At 43.0% G+C, this 19,971-nt stretch overlaps 2 protein-coding genes across 2 annotated transcripts; one reads left to right on the forward strand and one right to left on the reverse strand.

Annotated features, from left to right (window-relative positions):
* The first annotated feature begins 1,384 nt into the window (after nt 1-1,384).
* LOC118385340 (growth arrest and DNA damage-inducible protein GADD45 gamma-like) lies at nt 1,385-2,955 on the forward strand. The gene is made up of 3 exons (XM_035772402.2): nt 1,385-1,699; nt 1,809-2,016; nt 2,134-2,955. Exons 1-3 carry the CDS (start codon nt 1,557-1,559, stop codon nt 2,245-2,247), a joined length of 465 nt encoding a protein of 154 aa, XP_035628295.1. The 5' UTR covers nt 1,385-1,556; the 3' UTR covers nt 2,248-2,955.
* A 1,030-nt stretch (nt 2,956-3,985) lies between these two features.
* nim1kb (NIM1 serine/threonine protein kinase) lies at nt 3,986-9,600 on the reverse strand. Its single transcript, XM_035772889.2, has 4 exons — nt 9,310-9,600; nt 6,409-6,659; nt 5,880-6,148; nt 3,986-5,717 (listed from the first exon to the last, which is right to left on the reverse strand). The coding sequence occupies exons 2-4, from the start codon at nt 6,623-6,625 to the stop codon at nt 4,962-4,964; spliced, it is 1,242 nt and encodes a 413-aa protein (XP_035628782.1). The 5' UTR covers nt 6,626-6,659; nt 9,310-9,600; the 3' UTR covers nt 3,986-4,961.
* Nucleotides 9,601-19,971: the final 10,371 nt, after the last annotated feature.

Genomic DNA, 19,971 nt, shown 5'->3' on the forward strand with positions numbered 1-19,971 from the left:
TGTATAAAAAACGATGGGTTGTTGTTGCCTGCAACATGGGCCATTTAAACCTCTCAACTAATGATTGCCTAATAATAAACCAATGATAATTAACTATTCTAATTGCTCTAATAATTTCGTTTGTTATGTTGTGTAGCAAAATAACATGATTTAATCAAAACAGCATATTTATTTATTGGGTGTGTTTATGAATGATTAATTATTGGGCTGCAACTCATGCGCGTGGCCTATGTTAAAGATAAGACTACGCCTATCAAAGATTCATAGTCGTGAGTTTTGACCATACGCTCGCTTTATTTACATTTAAATTGGATAAAATCTCAGACAACAGACTTTTTCTTCCAGCGAATGTAAAGACTCGCGGACAATAGGAGCGGCGCGCCACCGGGTGGGAGAAGGGGGAGGGGGAGGGGGGGGCTCTGCCGGGATGAGGGGGTGTCCTCATAGCAATAGTCCACCATCTGCCGCGCTGCTATCCACCAAACAATGGAGCTGAATCAATCACCGCGAACCTGTTATCTCGACCCTCTAATTACGCATGCAGCAGTCCTATTCTAGATTATTTTATGCACCTTAAATGCCACCTAAGTGGATACAATTTGGCCAAACTGCGTAATATTAGAATTTGTGCGTAGGCTATTAGGCTTTACCCTGCAAATATAACTTGGCCTTAATGGTTAACCGTGCCAGCTGCTCAACTTTATAATTAATTGTATGGTAAAGCATGGCTATAATCTTAATTGGTCCATGTGGCAAAAGTAAATAAATAAAAGTTCGGACAGCTGATAGCGATCACGTGGTCAGTATATTGCGCGGCACGCACGGTCTCCTGGCACGCGCTGTTAATTTACATTTGTATTGAGAGGGTGATAATAGGAGTTTCTGCGAGCACAATAGGGGCCGTTTTTGGTCAGGCTCTACAGATGGCCATCCTCCACCTGCCCTCTAATAACGGGGAGATGGTTGCCCTTCTGCGCACTTTACTTTCACTATATTATTGTTTGTGTTTGGACATACTTTCACCTAAAACTGAAACATACAGAATCTTAATCAGAGACCATTTGGGCACTTTTACAAAGTTTTATTATCTTTCGATTTTTTCTTTCAGGTTTATAGACTGATTTAATAAATTATCAAATGCATCTCCGAAAGCATATTTTGAGGCTATTGGCCTTAATTAGCGTGTCATGTGAAACAATCAAAACTCAAGCAAAATATGACAATCTCAATTTATTGAGTTCAAACTTGGAGAGAACATTATCTAAATCCATCTGAAATAAATATAAACATTTCTGTTTTCGGTCGGAGCATGCCCGGCACAGAAAAAGACGTGCCATTATGCCTCCTATCAATCTGCCACGAGCAGTGAGACAATACAATTAGCATACTATTGCGCCATTCGGGTCAACCAATCAGGGCGCTGCGTATTCACAGGCGCCACTAGCCCAAAGGTATAAAAGCGCAGCGCATTCTCTTCAGAATCACAAATCTTTTCGGATTTACTCTCCGGCTACACTAACTCCCACTCAGGAAGTTTTGGAATATTCTGCATCATCATGACTCTTGAGGAAGTTCTGATCCAGAAGCCCGTTGAACGTGCCCAGTGCACCGGCAAAGCGCTGGAGGAAGTTTTGCTCTCCGCTAAAGACAACAACTGCCTGACTGTCGGTGTCTATGAGTCTGCTAAAGTTATGAATGTGTAAGTATGAGTTTCTTGAAATGCATATGTAAACTTAACTTCTATCTATGTTTGCTTATTTTGAAGTCATCTTGCATGTACTTATGGTTCTTCTATGTTTTCTTTGCAGTGACCCAGACAATGTGTGTTTCTGTGTCCTGGCAACCGATGAGGAGTGGGAGTGTGACATTGCTCTCCAGATCCACTTCACCCTCATCCAGTCTTACTGTTTTGACAATGACATCAGCATTGTCAGGGTGAACAACATGCAGCAACTGGCTGAAATTGTTCGTGACAAGACTGGCCAGCTTGAAGATGCCCACTGCTGTCTTATCATGGTGTGTACTATTTCAACCCAAGCTGACTTTATTAAAACATGCAATAATATATCATGGTTTTAACTGTTCATTGTGTCCATGTGACTAATATTTCTTTCCCCTCTTGTTTGTCAACAGAACTCAGCTGATGGTTCTTGGGAGGACCCTGCTTTGGAGAAGCTGCACCTGTTCTGTGAGGAGAGCCGCAGTCTGAACGACTGGGTTCCAGAGATCACCCTCCCGAAACGCTGATTTGGGACATTACTCTTCTCTCTTGAGATGCTGTAAACCTTCAACCTATAAGGAAATACTCATCCTTTTACAGGATGACACTGTTTCTCATCCCTGGATACTCCTGAGGAGGATTCTGATCCAGGCATCGCGTGGCCGGCCCGAATGGGCCCCCGTGATTTCGTCGTCTCTTGTCCCGTCCATGCCAAGATGACTTCCATTCTTTATGTGAATGAGGTCAGGTATGCCACAAGAGCGACAAAACGGCCCTCATTCTTTGTGTGGATGAGGTTTGGAGAGAAAGGAGGAGCGAGTTCTGCATCCTGTGTTCCACAGAGTGAACGTCGCACGTTGAAGCACGCGCAGTAGGAGAAGAAGCGGTGCCAAGAAGAAGCATTCTTAAAAACTGACTTTTTAAAAATGTCTTCTTGCTGAGCGGCAATAACAACCGTTACATTCAGCGAAATGTTTCCCACTTTCCAGAATTGTCTTAATTCTCTAAAGGTTTAACTTTAGAAATGTAATAATGACAAAAAAATGAACATAAAAAATATAATAAATATTACACTTATAATGCTCTAAAGGTTTCACTTTAGAATGTTTTGCCTAACTTTTCAAAAATATATTTTTTTACTTATGTTATCTATTTTTATACATGTTTATGCTTGATAAGATTTCATTGTTAAACATTAAAAAGGGAAAAATGAATAATTATTTAAATGTTTATAAACTAATACCCTAATAAATTGAATGAATATCGTATTTGTCGTCATGTGTTTTCACTCTCCTTATTAAGTTTGGAGAGTAGCCTATGCCTACTAAAATGGGGAGGTAATTGGGTTGACAAAAAAAATGTGCTCAGCAGGCGCTTAAGGGTGTCAACTGCTCGCTGTTGTCCCACCAGTAAAAGTCTGTTCTGTCCCTTCCTCCCTTCTTGGCTGATCTGCATGTGTATGGGGGCGCACAATAGCAGAATGCACTCTGTTGTCACATCCAGCAGTCCACACAGAGGGATTATTGTCTGACCGGCAGATGTCTGTGTAGCCACGCTGTGCCATCTGCCGCTTTCTGCCGCTTTCTGCAGGTGAGGCCAGACAGGGGAGGAGTTGAGGGTGTTTTGCGTGCCTAAGGGTCCGAAGTAGACTGGTTTGGGGAGAAGGGTGCAACTGCAGCCCACAATTCGGGGCATTCCTACATGTGGGCATTCCTGCCTCTACAGCAACCCCTCTTTATACTTATATTAGGCGTGGGGGCAACACCATGTGTTTGCTAGCTAGCAAGCTAGCACATAGTGTCACTAACTAGCAAGCTGGTTATAGCACCCAGTGTGGCTCCATCCTCCCACCTGCTGTATTAGCGGGAGGTGGGGCCACCGGTCAACAGTGTACTTTGCCCCGCCTTTCCTGCAGTTCTGTTAACAATGGTGAGGGCAGGTGTTCGGCAGGTGGGAGCGAAGGACAGTGTCTAAAGGCAAAAAAACTCATATACTTAGATTTTCCTTTTGACCCACATTCAAAAGTGTGTGTCTGTGTGGGGGGCTGCAGTTGCACACTGTTGGGTTTGGGGGTTTAAATAGGGGGCTGACTATCATCTGGTGCACTGCCAGCTGCTGTGGGCTATTGTTTACATGGTGTCTAGCAGGACACTGGTGAAACTTTTGTAAACACTTAATACAAAGAATAGCAGCCCTAAATTTGCTTTCATGAGGTTTATATTTGACCTCCACCTGCTTAAAAAAAAGAAACTGCATGAATGTCAATTAAGTCTTTATTGCGCTTTATTTAGAGCATCAATAAGCCACAATGGTAAAAGTTCCATTTGGTGGTCGAATATAATACAGAGACAATCACCTGCACAAAATCAGTCTTCTCTAAGGGCAAGAAAAATCACGAAGACAAACAAGCATACTGATTTCAGAGACTATCGATGTTTCATCAAACAACCAAGGAGTTGTCTTAAAGCAATGCTCTTTCAGCACATTCTTCATATTTCATGCGCTCTATTGTGCTATGAATAAAAGTATATAAGTATCACTTCTTTTTTTTGTGTGTGGAATTTTGACCCCTTTTTCTCCCCAATTTTGTGGTATCCAATTGTTTAGTAGCTACTATCATCTCTCCCGAACCAGGAAGGGAGTTGTAGCGATGAGACAAGAAGGTTGAAAGTCATGCGTCCTCCGATACACAACCCAACCAAGCCGCACTGCTTCTTAACACAGCGCCATCCAACCCGGAAGCCAGCCGCACCAATGTGTCGGAGGAAACACCGTGCACCTGGCAACCTTGGTTAGCGCGCACTGCGCCCGGCCCGCCACAGGAGTCGCTGGTGCGCGATGAGACAAGGATTTCCCTAGCGGCCAAAACCTCCCTAACCCGGACGACGCTAGGCCAATTGTGCGTAGAAGTATCACTTCTATACTAAAAAGGGTGCTTCTTAAATTCATTTTGATGGGACTCATTATTTCATCAGGCACTTTTACATCTCTATTTCAGCTTCACAAAAGATTACCAATAACAATCTTACTTTGTTAGAGACATCATGACCAGCAGTCCAATGTTTCAGTATCTGTGTGTTACCACAACTGTTAATCTACAGAGGTTCCTGTGTTACATTCACACAAAACATATTTTCACTTTCATCCCAAAGTGCAATAAAACATTTGTAGCTGTATGACCCTGAGTGAATTTTCAATGGATTAAAGCAGGCTTACAAGGACCCACGTCCAGGCTGGTCACTTACTGAAGGACACATAACCTGGAGGAGTGCATCAGACTTCTGTAAGCTCGGAGGCCCTCTCTTTTAGGGTCCCGGACCAACCCTCCGACCACAGGCACAGTCTCAGCGCCACGCCTTTTCTGGGCACGGTGTAAGAGGATGCGGTAAAGTCCGGTGATGGGGCTGCGGCTGTCCTTGCCCTCATTGTTGCGTATGTGTTCCATGTTGACACCCAGCTCCTCCAGGGAGGCCCTGATCTCCTCCTCCTCCTCATCCAGCTCCCCAGGCTCTGCATCCGCCAGGCGCAGAGGGTTGAGGGGGACCGGTGGCACCACAGTCCACGGGTATTCCACAGGAAGCAGCCAGTCACAACCCAGCATCTGGTCCACCGCATAGCGTTCCACTGGCAGAGGCTTCAGGATGCCCCGAATCAGCCGCTGGCATGGGCCTGGCAGCCAGGGTGGGAGGGTGTAGACTCCCTCTATAACAGCGAGCCTCAGCTTGCCCATGGTTTCGGCTCGGAAGGGCATGGTGCCAGTCAACATGAAGAAGAGCAGGACGCCCATGGCCCATACGTCCACTGGCGGCCCCACATAACACTCGTCCCTGAAGAGTTCAGGCGCGGCATAGGGGGGAGAGCCACAAAAGGTGTCCAGGGTGTCACTGCAGTTGGTGACCCTGGTGCTGAAGCCAAAGTCAGCCACCTTCACACAGCCATTACAGGTGTACAGTACATTCTCAGCCTTCAGGTCCCGGTGGATTATGTTTTTGTCGTGCTGCAAATAAAAACAATAAACATACTGTATGAAATAATTTGATGATTGAAATTGACAAAAATAATATCTTTATATCAAGAATCTCTGTATTGGACTGTAATAAGACCTGGGATCACATGGCTGATTCTACAGTAGATGTGTATTCAATTGAATGTTACGGACCATGTGTTTGATGGCGGATAGGATTTGTGCGAAGGTGATCTTGGCCTCGGCTTCTGACAGCTTGCCATCGGAGCAGATGTGTGTGTGGAGGTCCCCTCCCCCGGCATACTCCAGCACCAGGTAGAGTCGGCTGTGTGACTCCACCACCTCGTACAGACGCACCACATTGGCATGCTGCAGGGCCTCCATGCTGGAGATCTCCCTGGAGAGCAGCCTCTGGGCCTGAACATCCAGCCGCATCTTATCCAGCACCTTGATGGCCACCTTGTCTGGGGGAGAGAAGGTGAGAGGTGTTGGATCACTTGAGACAGGTGTTTTTCTCAGTTCATTTTCAACATGCTTTACTGTGGTGGTTTCACAGTCACACTAACGAATTGCTATGCTGTTAGCATCATTGCATGGATGATGATACCAGCTGCACTGATTAATTATTGATTACATTTTGCACGGTCAGCAATGTGGCCCTTGCCTTTGGTGAGGGAGTGGAAGGCCATTTTGACGTGGGAGAAGGTTCCAGAGCCGATCTCACCTCGGACCTTGTAGAAGCCAATCCTACGGCCCACGATCAGCTCCTGGATGGTCTGCTCATCCTGACACATTTTGGTGGTGAGCTTCTCCAGAGGGCTGAGGCATGGTGGCGGGGTATCCTCCTCCTCATCCTGCCGACCCAATGAGCTGACTGACAGGCTATAGCGGCTGTGGAGAGTCCTCCTCCTGGTGGACACCTGGTACTGCCCCCCTGGCATCTTTACTACTGCTCAGGTCATGGCAGGTTATGGACTGTGGACAGGAAATAAATTATATACAGTCATCTTGAGAACCCAATAGTCAATAATATGATGGATTTCCTAGACAGTTACTATGAATGTAATTATATATAGGAGAGTGGGGTAAGTTGAGCATTTTTTCCAACATTCAGCATCATTCCGCCATGGGAAATATAGTATTCTTTCTAACAAAGGTACAGTATCTACATATATTTCAGGATGTTGTGTATTCTTGGAAATAATCAGAAATCATGTAAACATCACAGTTTTGGAAGCATAGTTTGTACAGAAAAAGTGGTCGCTTGGCACAAATTACCCTGGGTTAAACCACCTATACATTTCTGTATTGAATTAAATCTTACTACCTTTTTAAAAACATGTCTATCTTAATTTCCCAAACACAATTTAACACAATTTTTTTTGTATTTGAATAATTGTAAGCATCTTTTAACACAGGCTTAATACCTAACAAACACTTTTAACATACAGTACGTCAGGCCTACAGTTGCAAAGGGAGAGTATTTTACTGAAACTTTCCAAAGTTTAGCAGTAAAATACCAGAATATTGTTATCATTCAAGGATTTTATATAATCTATCAAAGACTTCTAGTGGCCCTTTTGGGTACTTCAGATTATCACGGATGTCTGTAATTATCTCTGGCCCTCTTTCTGGGATTATGACATGTAAAATACACTGAACAAAAATATAAACGCAACCATTTCAAAGTTTTTACTGAGATACAGTTCATATAAGGAAGACAGTCAATTGAAATGAATAAATGAGGCTCTAATCTATGGATTTCACGACTGGGAATACACATATGCATCTGTTGGTCACAGATACCTTAAAAAAAGGTAGTGGCTTGGATCTGAAAACCAGTCAGTATCTGGAGTGACCACCATTTGCCTCATGCAGCATGACACATCTCATTCGCATATAATTGATCAGGCTGTTGATTGTGGCCTGTGGAATGTTGTCCCACTTCTCTTCAATGCCTGTGCAAAGTTGCTGGATATTGGCGGGAACTGGAACACGCTGTCGTACACGTCGATCCAGAGCATCCTAAACATGCTCAATGGGTGACGTCTGGTGAGTATGCAGGTCATGGAAGAACTGAGACATTTTCAGCCTTCAGGAATTGTGTACAGATCCTTACGACATGGGGCTGTGTATTATCATGCTGAAACATGAGTAGATTGCAGCTGATGAATGGCACGACAATGGGCCTCAGGATCTCATCACAATATCTCTGTGCATGGAAATTGCCATTGATAAAATGCAATTGTGTTCGTTGTCCGTAATTTATGACTGCCCATACCATAACCCCACCGCCACCATGAACACTCTGTTCACAACACTGACATTAGAAAAGTGCTTGCCCACACAACGCCATACATTCTGTCTGCCATCTGCCCAGTACAGTTGAAACCGATATTCGTCTGTGAAGAGCACACTTCTCCAGTGTGCCAGTGACCATCGAAAGTGAGCATTTGCTCAATGAAGTCGGTTACGACGTCGCACTGCAGTCGGTCAAGACACTGAGGACGATGAGCTTCCCTGAGATGGTTTCTGACAGTTTGTGCAGAAATTCTTCGGATGTTCAAACCTACAGTTTCATCAGCTGTCCGGGTGGCTGGTCTCAGATGATCCCGCAGGTGAAGAAGCCGGATGTGGAGGCCCTGGGCTGGCGTGGTTACATGTGGTCTGCGTTTGTGAGGCCGGTTGGACTTACTGCCAAATTCTCTAAAACAACATGGGAAGCGGCTTATGGTAAAGAAATTAACATTTGATTGTCTTGCAACAGCTCTGGTAGACATTCCTGCAGACAGCATGACAATTGCATCCTCCCTCAAAACTTGAGACATCTTTGACATTGTGGTTTGTGACAAAACTACACATTCTATTGTCCCCAGCACAAGTTTCACCTGTGTAATCAGCTTCTTGATACGCCACACCTGTCAGGTGGATGGATTATCTTGGCAACGGATAAATGCTCACTAACAGGGATGTAAACAAATTTGTGCACCACATATGAGAGAAATCAGATTTTTGTGCATATGCTTTTTTCATTAAGTAGGCTATTTGCTCTTGAACAGATAGATATGGTCTATCTACTAAAAACTTAAGGACACAGATATAACAATTTTCTAATATATGTATATATGAATACTTTTAAAAAAAGTACACTACCGGTCAACATTTTTAGAACACCCACTCATTCAAAGGGTTTTTTAATTTATGTTTTACTATTTACTACTAAGACATCAGAACTATGAAATAACACATATGGGATCACGTAGTAACCAAAGAAGTGTTAAACAAATGAAAATATATTTTACATTTGAGATTCTTCAAATAGCCACCCTTTGCCTTGATGACGGCTTTGCACACTCTTGGCATTCTCTTAACCAGATTAATGAGGTAGTCACCTGGAATGCATTTCAATTAACAGCTTCTTAAAAGTTAATTTGTGGAATTTCTTTCCTTCTTAATGCCTTTTAGACAGTCAGTTGTGTTGTGACAAGGTAGGGGGGTATACAGAAAATAGCCCTATTTGGTAAAAGACCAATTTTTTTTGAAAGAAAGTTATTGTCAGTGTTTTGCAATGATTTATACAATAATACCTGCTTGAGAAGAGAGAACATCTTTTTGCATATCTCACCTTCAAGTTTGAAAGCTGTCGCTCTGCTTTTATCCCATGTCAGACATTTTCATGACTCTCAGCACCTTTGGATACCCAAACAGCAGCTTCAGAAGTCATGGTAAAATCCATCAAATCCTTTCTATGGAGCAAGCGGGAGATCTCCAATCCTCCTCAATGTCTTTTAAACTCTGAAATACAAATATCCAACTCCATTTAGCTTTTAGGTTCTGACTTCCACTGACGGTCTCAGAATATGTCTCTAGCTGTTCTCCCAGGTTTCCCCAGCTCTGATCTGTACGCCTGGTAATGGTCCTGGAGAGCATCAGCCTATTCAAGCTGCAGAGTCAATGTAAAATTAACTCTCCTCACCTCTGATGGTGTCTCCTTCTATCCCCTCCCCTTGCAAATAAGGGATCAAGTTGGTGTCATGCACTCTAATCCCCAAGCTCTATTTAGATGTATCCCAATCTCCTCAAGTTGCTAATGTGAAAGGCTACAGAGCATGCAGAATAAGGGTAGATGGGATCATAACATGTACAGTATTCCCGGCCAACTCAGCTGTTTTGGGGCGGCAGGTACCCTAGTGTTTAAAGCATTGGGCCAGTAACCGAATGGTTGATAGATCAAATCCCTGAACTGACAATGTAAAAATCTGGCGTTCTGCCCCTGAACAAGGCAGTTAAGCCACTGTTCCCCGGTAGGTTGTCATTGCAAATAAGAATTTGTTCTTAAAACTGACTTGCCTAGTTAAATAAAGGTTACATTTAAAAAAAATATATATATATACAGCGCCGTGAAAAAGTATTTGCCCACTTTCTGATTTTCTCTATTTTTGATACTGAATGTTGCAGATCTTCAACCAAACCCTAATATTAGATAAAGGGAACCTGAGTTTACAAATACCAAAAAACAATTGGATGCTTATTTTATTTATTTAATGAACAAAGTTATTCAACACCCAATTCACCGGTGTGAAAAAATATTGCCCCCATACACTCAATAACTGGTTTGGCACCTTTAGCAGCAATGACTGCAACCAAATGCTTCATGTAGTTGTTGACCAGTCTCTCAGGCAGGACCGCTTTAACTCAGCGACATTTGTGGGGTTTCCAGCATGAACTGTTCGTTTAAAGTCCTGCCACCAAATCTGAATTTGGATTAGGTCTGGACTTTGACGAGGCCATTCCAAAACCTCCGATTTGTTGCTCTTCAACCAGACATAATTGTCACTTCCTGATCTGGTTCACCAGTTCTTGTGATTGTCTCCACACCCTCCCCAGTGTATATATCCCTGTGTTTCCTGTCTCTCTGTGCCAGTTCGTGCCAGTTCTCTGTACCTGCCTTTGCCTACTCCCTTTGTTATAATAAATATCGTAGCTCTACCATCTGCCTCCTGTGTCTGCATTTGGGTCTCGCCTTGTGCCCTTATAATAATGGGATCCACCTCGTCCAAAAAGTTGACTCAAGTTTGCCAAAAAGTACCTTGATGATCATCAAGAGTCTTGGAATAATTTACTATGGACAGATGAGTCAAAAGTATAGACTGGAATATGTTCCGGGATTGTTCCCCATGGCATTGAGGAGTACATCACGTCAGTCATTGGCTTCATCAATAAGTACATTGATGACATTGTCCCCACAGTGACCGTACGTACATACCCCAACCAGAAGCCATGGATTGCAGGCAACATTCGCAATGAGTTAAAGGCTAGAGCTGCTGCTTTCAAGGAGCGGGACTCTAACCCGGAAGCTTATAAGAAATCCTGCTATGCCCTTCAATGAACCATCAAACAGGCAAAACGTCAATGCAGGACTAAGATCGAATTGTACTATACTCGGATGTGGCAGGGCTTGCAACCCATTACAGACTACAAAGGAAAGCACAGCCGAGAGCTGCCCAGTGACACAAGCCTACCAGACGAGCTAAACTACTTCCATGCTCGCTTCGAGGCATATAACACTCAAACATGCATAAGAGCACCAGCTGTTCCGGATGACTGTGTGATCACGCTCTCCGCAGGCGATGTGAGTAAGACCTTTAAACAGTTCAACATTCACAAGGTTGCAGGGCCAGATGGATTACCAGGACATGTACTGCAAGCATACACTGACCAACTGGCAAATGTCTTCATTGACATTTTCCACCTCTCCCTGACCAAGTCTGTAATACCAACATGTTTTAAGCATACCACCATAGTCCCTGTGCCCAAGAACACTAAGGTAACCTGCCTAAATGACTAACAACCCGTAGCACTCACGTCTGTAGCCATGAAGTGCTTTGAAAGGCTGGTCATGACCCACATCAACATCATTATCCCAGAAACCCTAGACCCACTCCAATTTGCATACCGCCCTAACAGATCCACAGATGATGCAATCTCTATTGCACTCCACACTGCCCTTTTCCACCTGGAGAAAAGGAACACCTATGTGAGAATGCTATTCACTGACTAAAGCTCAGCGTTCAACACCATAGTGCCCTCAAAGCTCATCAATAAGCTGAGGACCCTGGGGCTAAACACCTCCCTCTGCAACTGGATTTCCTGAAGGGCCGCCCCCGGGTGGTAAGGGTAGGTAACAACACATCCGCCTCGATGATTTGTAACACAGGGGCCCCTCGGGGGTGCATGCTCAGTCCCCTCCTCAAACTTTCTGCTATCCAGGACCTCTAAACCAGGCGGTATCAGAGGAAGGCCCTTAAAAATGGCAAAAGACTCCAGCCACCCTAGTCATAGACTGTTCTCTCTGCTACCACACGACAAGCGGTCCTGGATCGGCAAGTCTAGGTCCAAGAGGCTTCTAAACAGCTTCTACCCCCAAGCCATAAAACTCCTCAACAGCTAATCAAATGGCTACACAGACTATTTGTATTGCCCCCTCCTTCTACGCTGCTACTCTCTGTTATTATCTATGCATAGTCACTTTAATAACTCTAACTCTACCTATATGTACATATTACCTCAATGACCTTGACTAATCTTTGTATCCGCACATTGACTCTGTACTGTACCCGCTGTATATAGTCTTGCTATTGTTATTTTACTGCAGCTGTTTAATTACTTGTTCCTTCTATTTATTATTCATATTTTTTAAACTGCATTGTTGGTTAGGGGCTTGCAAGTAAGCATTTCCTGGTAAGGTCTACCTACATCTGTTGTATTCGGCGCGTGTGACTAATACAATTTGATTCGATTTTTGATTTGATTACACCTGGCAAAACCAAGCATTGCATTCCACAGTAAGAACCTTATACCATCGGTCAAGCATGGTGGTGGTAGTGTGATGGTTTGGGGATGCTTTGCTGCCTCAGGACCTGGATGACTTGCCTTAATAGAAGGAACAATGAATTCTGCTCTGTATCGGATAATTCTACAGGAGAATGTCAGGCCATCAGTCTGTGAGCCAAAGCTGAAGTGCAGCAAGACAAAAGATCCAAAACACACAATCAAGTCTACATAAAAATGGTTAAAAGGTAACATACTTGAAGCTTTGGAATGTCCAGACCTAATTTCAATCGAGATGTTGTGGCAGGACTTGAAATGAGTAATTCGTTCTTGAAAATCCACAAATGTTGCTGAGTTAAAGCGGGTCTGCCTGGAAGAGTTGTCCAAAATTCCTCCACCGCGATTTGAGAGACTGAACAACAACTACAGGAAGCGTTTGGTTGGAGTCATTGCAGCTAATGGTGGCACAACCAGTTATTGAGTGTAAGGGGAATATGACTTCTCACACAGGGTGTTGCATAACTTTGTTTATGAAATGAATGAAATAAGTATGTCATTTTTGTGTTATTTGTTCACTCAGGTTCCCTTTATATAATATTAGGTTTTGGTTGAAGATCTAACATTCAGTAACATTCAGTATCAAAAATACGCAAAAAGTAGAGAAAATGTGAAAATGGCAAATACTTTTTCACAGCACTGTAAGTGCCCTGCATAGGGTTTTAGGAAGGTAAAGGAATGTGCATTTGTGGAGCCTTTGGCCTTGACTGTAGAGAACACCTGTGCTATGCAACCAAAGGGCTTCCTGGCATGCCACACAAAGTTGACCTGTTGATTGCAGCGAGCGACGGTGAGGACCAGACGTTGAGGATCAGACGTCATGTAACACTGTTACTCAATGTTCCCAGAGAGAGATTAGCTTGGCCTATTCCCTTCATAGACACAGCACACCACAGATAAAGAGATTACAGTAAATCTAACAACAACAAGTGGCTAAAATGCAGCCCCTCATTTTCAGGTGTAGTGAACTTGTCCCTGTGCGAGAGAGAAATACAATGGGACTCCTACCAGCTGTTCGCAGTCTAGTGATAAGTAGTTAAGTGACATCTATACTGTGTCTTCTGGTATACGTTTTATGTGCTAAATGGAAAACAACATGCTTGATGTTCATGGATTTAGCCATTTATTTATTTGACACAAAAGCAACAAGGTTCATAACAGTTCTACTACTTAACCCATCTCAATTTAACCCCTACATACAGATACCTGCTACCCAAGGTGCCCTACATGTTATTCAACTCTCTATGAGGGAGACGATTAACTATTGTTTATGAACCAAATGAATGAGGTCAATCAATACACGATCATTTACGTATTGCCTTGGCTGGGGGGTGGGGTGGGGAACAGCGTCTTAATTCCTTGAATGTGGGAGTCTTCCTGGTATCTTACGTAAAGGAACAGTTAGCTTCCTTTCTCTCTCTGGGGATGACTGGTGCGGGGGGGGCAGACATCTATCTATTGGATTAAGGGCTTGAATAGACACAGGCTTTGTTTACCTGGGTAGAGGACCCGTGTTAAAACACACATGCCGGTTCCCCATACGTCACCAGAAAGGGCATAAGGTTGGCAGTGTAGACAGCAGACTCCAGCAATGACAACACTCTTCTGCAGGAAAAGACCATTATTTGATTAAAGGATTAGTTCTAAAATAAATGCATGAATTCGTGAGAATTGCTGTGATACTTTTAACCCTCATTCTCTGTGAAATTAAACTCAAATAACAAATGCACTTTCAAATATAGTTAGAAGACAATGATCTTTCATATATAACTGCCGTCATGAAAATATTGTGATGGAAAATTTTATGTTGGCTTTTCTATTTTATACGTTTCTTCTAATAACCATTTTCTGTGCTCATGCAAGTGACTGATTGAACAAATCCTCACTATCAGGGTCTGGAATTTGGCAGTACACCCAGAACCTTGTTAAGAAAAAGGGATATCTCAGTTTCAAGGTCTCAGCTTAGAGAGAAGAAGCCTTGTGAAGAACCTTAGAGAGCCTTTTTTATTCTCTATTTGGTTACGTCACTTGGGTGTGACTTGGGTGGGCGTGACTTGGGTGGGCAATTCTATGTTTCTATTTCTTTGTTGGCCTAGTATGGTTTCCAATCAGAGGCAGCTGTTTATCGTTGTCTCTGACTGGGGATCATACTTAGGCAGCCCTTTTTCCCACCTTAGATTGTGGGATCTTGTTTGTGTGTAGTTGCTTTTTGCACTGCATGTAGCTTTACGTTCATTTTTGTATTTTGTTGGATTTTCAGTGTCATTTAAATAAAAGAAACATGTATGCCTACCACGTTGCGCCTTGGTCCAATCCATCTCTAAAAGATCGTGACATTGTGAGGTGTTGGTCTGTCACATGCATGACCCAGTCTTGTTCTGTCACATGAATAGTGTTGTAAAAAAAGTATTGTGACAATGACACATTTGTTGTTGTTTTGGATTTGAAATGATACAATGACTATGAGGTTATAGTGCAGACTGCCAGCTTAAATTTCAGGGTATTTTCATCCATATCGGGCGAACCGTTTAGGAATTATAGCACTTTTTGTACATAGCCCCACCATTTTAAGGGACCAAAAGTATTGGGACAAATTCACTTATGTGTATTAAAGTAGTAAAAAGTGAAGTATTTAATCCCATATTCCTAGCACGCAATGTATACATCAAACTTGTGACCCAATTTTTTGGAATGCATTTGCTGTTTGTTTTGGTTGTTTCAGATTATTTTGTGGAAAATAGAAATGAATAGTATATAATGTATTGTGTCATTTTGGAGTCACTTTTATTGCAAATAAGAATATAATATGTTTCTAACACGTCTACATTAATGTGAATGCTACCATGATTACAGATAATCCTGAATGAATCGTGAATAATGATGAGTGAGAAAGTTACTGATGCACCAATATCATACCCCCAAGACATCCTAACCTCTCACCATTTCAATAACAGGGGAGGTTTCATTTCTTGGGGGGTATGATATTTATGCCTCTGTAACCTTTCCTTTAAAAAATATATATGTTTTGAGGTAAATTCCTGAGCCCTGGGACTGCTGCTGGATCCTCTGTGTTGTACTTTGCACACTGGTAAGTTTAGCACCAAACTGACAGCAGAAGAAACAGTGTTAGGATTGATCTGTCCATCAAACTCAGCCATGCATATTTTTACCTAGAGCAGCAAATCAAACCAGATGTACCTTTGCACTATCCTGCCAGTAAAAAACCTAAGTTAATTATTGTGAAAGCTAGCCTACCTACTATACAGTTGAAGTCGGAAGTTTACATACACTTAGGTTGGAGTCATTAAAACTTGTTTTTCAACCACTCCACAAATTTCTTGTTAACAAACTATAGTTTTGGCAAGTCGGTTAGGATCTCTACTTTGTGCATGACACAACACATTTTTCCAACAATTGTTTACAGACAGATTATTTCACGTATAATTCATTCCAGTGGGTCAGAAGTTTACATACACTAACTTGACTGTGCCTTTAAACAGCTTGGAAAATTCCAGAAAATGATGTCATGGCTTTAGAAGCTTCTGATAGGAGGTGTAGCCGTGGATGTGTTTCAAGGCCTACCTTCAAACTCAGTGCCTCTTTGCTTGACATCATGGGAAAATCAAAATAAATCAGCCAAGACCTCAGAAAAAAAATTGTAGACCTCCACAAGTCTGGTTCATCCTTGGGAGCAATTTCCATGTTTATCTGTACAAACAATAGCAAGCAAGTATAAAAACCATGGGAACACGCAGCTGTCATACTGCTCAGGAAGGAGATTTGTTCTGTCTCCTAGAGATAAACGTACTGTGGTGCAAAAAGTGCAAATCAATCCCAGAACAACAGCAAAGGACCTTGTGAAGATGCTGGAGGAAACAGGTAGAAAAGTATCAATATCCACAGTAAAACGAGTCCTATATCGACATAACCTGAAAGGCCGCTCAGCAAGGAAGAAGCAACTGCTCGAAAACCGCCATAAAAGAGCCAGACTACGGTTTGCAACTGCACATGGGGACAAAGATCGTACTTTTTGGAGAAATGTCCTCTGGTCTGATGAAACAAAAATAGAACTGTTTGGTCATAATGACCATCGTTATGTTTGGAGGAAAAAGGGGGAGGCTTGTAAGCCGAAGAACACCATCCCAACCGTGAAGCATGGGGGTGGAAGCATCGTGTTGTGGCGGTGCTTTGCTGCCGGAGGGACTGGTGCACTTCACAAAATAATATTATGGCATCATGAGGAAGGAAAATTGCGTGGATATATTGAAGCAACATCTCAAGACATCAGTCAAGAAGTTAAAGCTTGGTCGTAAATGGGTCTTCCAAATGGACAATGACCCCAAGCATACTTCCAAAGTTGTGGCAAAAAGGCGTAAGGACAACAAAGTCAAGGTATTGGAATTGCCATCGCAAGGTCCTGACCTCAATCCTATAGAAAATCGGTTGGCAGAACTAAAAAAAGTGTGTGCGAGCAAGGAGGCCTACAAACCCGACTCAGTTACACCAACTCTGACAGGAGGAATGGGACAAAATTCACCCAACTTATTGTGGGAAGCTTGTGGAAGGCTACCCGAAACATTTGACCCAAGTTAAACAATTTAATGACAATGCTACCAAATACTAATTGAGTGTATGTAAACCTCTGACCCACTGGGAATGTGATGAAAGAAATAAAAACTGAAATAAATCATTCTCTCTACTATTATACTAACATTTCACATTCTTAAAATTATGTGGTGATCCTAACTGACCTAAGGCATGAAATTTTTACTAGGATTAAATGTCAGGAACTGTGCAAACTGAGTTTAAATGTATTTGGCTAAGGTGTATGTAAACTTCCGACTTCAACTGTATGTGTCAGATGACTAAAATAGCAGTCATCTTTACATGGAGCAGATTTGCCTATTACTATCAAACCAGTTCCAAATACAGGTATATTTGCTCCTCTGTCAATCAAAAATCTAATTCATTTAAATCAATCAAATGTATTAATTAAGCCCTTCTTACATCAGCTGATGTCACAAAGTGCTGTACAGAAACCCAGCATTAAATCCTAATCAGCAGGCATCCTAGGTGCAGATGCTCGGTGGCTAGGAAAAACTCCCGAGAAAGGCCAGAACCTAGAGAGGGACCAGGCTATGAGTGGTGGCCAGTCCTCTTCCAGTTGTGCCAGGTGGAGATTATAACAGCACATGGCCAAGATGTTCAATGTTCATAGATGACCACCAGGGTCAAATAATAATAATCACAGTGGTTGTAGAGGGTGCAACAGGTCAGCACCTCAGGAGTAACTGTCAGTTGGCTTTTCATAGCCGATCATTCAGAGTATCTCCACCGCTCCTGCTGTCTCCTGCTGTAGCCCCGGACAGGGCCAAACAGGCAGGATATAACCCCACCCACTTTGCCAAAGCACAGCCCCGACACCACTAGAGGGATATCTTCAACCACCATCTTACTATCCTGAGACAAGGCCGAGTATGGCCCGCAAAGATCTCCCCCACGGCACGAACCCAAGGAGGGGAGTCAACCCAGACAGGAAGATCACGTAAGTGACTCAACTCACTCAAGTGGCGCACCCCTCCTAGGGACGGCATGGAAGAGCACCAGTAAGCCAGTGACTCAGCTCCTGTAATAGAGTTTGAGGCAGACAATCCCAGTGGAGAGAGGGGAACCGGCCAGGCAGAGACAGAAAGGGCGGTTGGTTGCTCCAGTGCCTTTCTGTTCACCTTCACACTCCTGGGCCAGACTACACTCAGTCATAGGACATACTGAAGAGATGAGTCTTCAATAAAGACTTAAAGGTTGAGACCGAGTCTGCCTCTCTCACATGGATAGGCAGACAATTCCATAAAAATGTAGCTCTATAGGAGAAAGCCCTGCCTCCAGCTGTTTTCTTAGAAATTCTAGGGACAGTAAGGAGGCCTGAATCTTGTGACCGTAGCGTACGTGTAGGTATGTACGGCAAAAACAAGTTAGACATTATTCCTTAGCTCTGTACTGCCAGTTTATATCCCACCGTTTGTATCTTCAATATTTCAAACTGCCTCTCTCCCTTCTGGTCCCTATTTCTCTTCTCCTCCATATCTGACTACTTTCTGTTCTGCTCTGCATCTTTAGCCTCAACTGCACACAAAAAACACAATATAAGGCAAACGGGGGACTCTAAATATATATTTAGTTATATGTGTGGCATTTTGTTGTATGAAATTCGGTTTCAGAGACGGAAAGCTACAGTCCAGTGGTTCTCAATGTACCAGAGGCACCATTGACGCCAGTGTCTCTTTTATGAGGGAGTACTGGATATACAATTTCATAAAATATATTTTAAAAATATATACAATATAAAACAAATAGAATTACAACACATTTTGCACAGACAAACATAAATATCCACAAAACACAGTCAACTAAAACTAAAGAGCTGCAACTCTGGACTTGTTCACGTGCTGTACGTTTTGTTGCTCGGATTACTTTGCTACCTGCCAACTTTACGGTCTTTACTTTTCAATTGCCATTTTCAATTTACATTTTTTCCCCCTCGCTCAACTATTTTCATTCAACTTTGTCACCCTGGACGCTATATCTGGACATGGTTCTATAAGACCTGCCGAAACCAAGTAGTAACATTATGCCTTCTAAATGCAGTCGCTGTACTCATAATATACAGGAGAACGCAGTATGGTGAGGATAGCCATGCATCAAGCCCAGCTTCAGATGCAATCATTAGGCAAGGGTCATTTAAGTGTATGAAAGGATGAAACAGGGTCTGTGCCACAAATAAGTACATATAGTAATATAAATCACCTCCCACAGTCCCCGCAGCGGACAATTTTCTCATGGCTTCTGGAAGGAAATGCTGCAGGAATGCTCAACCGGTTTCACTCATTCAGCCTACAGAAACATTCAACCAGTTCTCCCCATTAAGCAATGAGTCGGAGTCAGAGGCCGAGCCTTCTCTGGTCTCTTCTCCACCCGTTACGTGGTCTGAGATGCCGAAGCATCCCACCATTAGCTCAGACATATTGAAAACCCTAGTCATTGGCAACTCCATTGCCCGCAGTATTAGACTTAAAAAGAATCATCCAGTGTTCATACACTGTTTACCAGGGGGCAGGGCTACAGACGTTGAGGCTAATCTGAAGATGGTGCTGGCTAAGGTTAAAAATAGCGAGTGAAGAGAGTATAGGGATACTGTTATCCACGTCGGCACCAACAATGTTAGGATGAAACAGTCAGAGGTCTCCAAGCGCAACATAACCTCAGCATGTAAATCAGCTAGAAAGATGTCGGCATCGAGTAATTGTCTCTGTTTCCCTCCCAGTTAGGGGGAGTGATGAGCTCTACATCAAATTCTCACAACTCAATCACTGGTTGAAAACGGTTTTCTGCCCCTCCCAAA

This window comes from Oncorhynchus keta, chromosome 6 (genome assembly GCF_023373465.1).
Source record: "Oncorhynchus keta strain PuntledgeMale-10-30-2019 chromosome 6, Oket_V2, whole genome shotgun sequence".
NCBI classification, from domain to species: domain Eukaryota; kingdom Metazoa; phylum Chordata; class Actinopteri; order Salmoniformes; family Salmonidae; genus Oncorhynchus; species Oncorhynchus keta.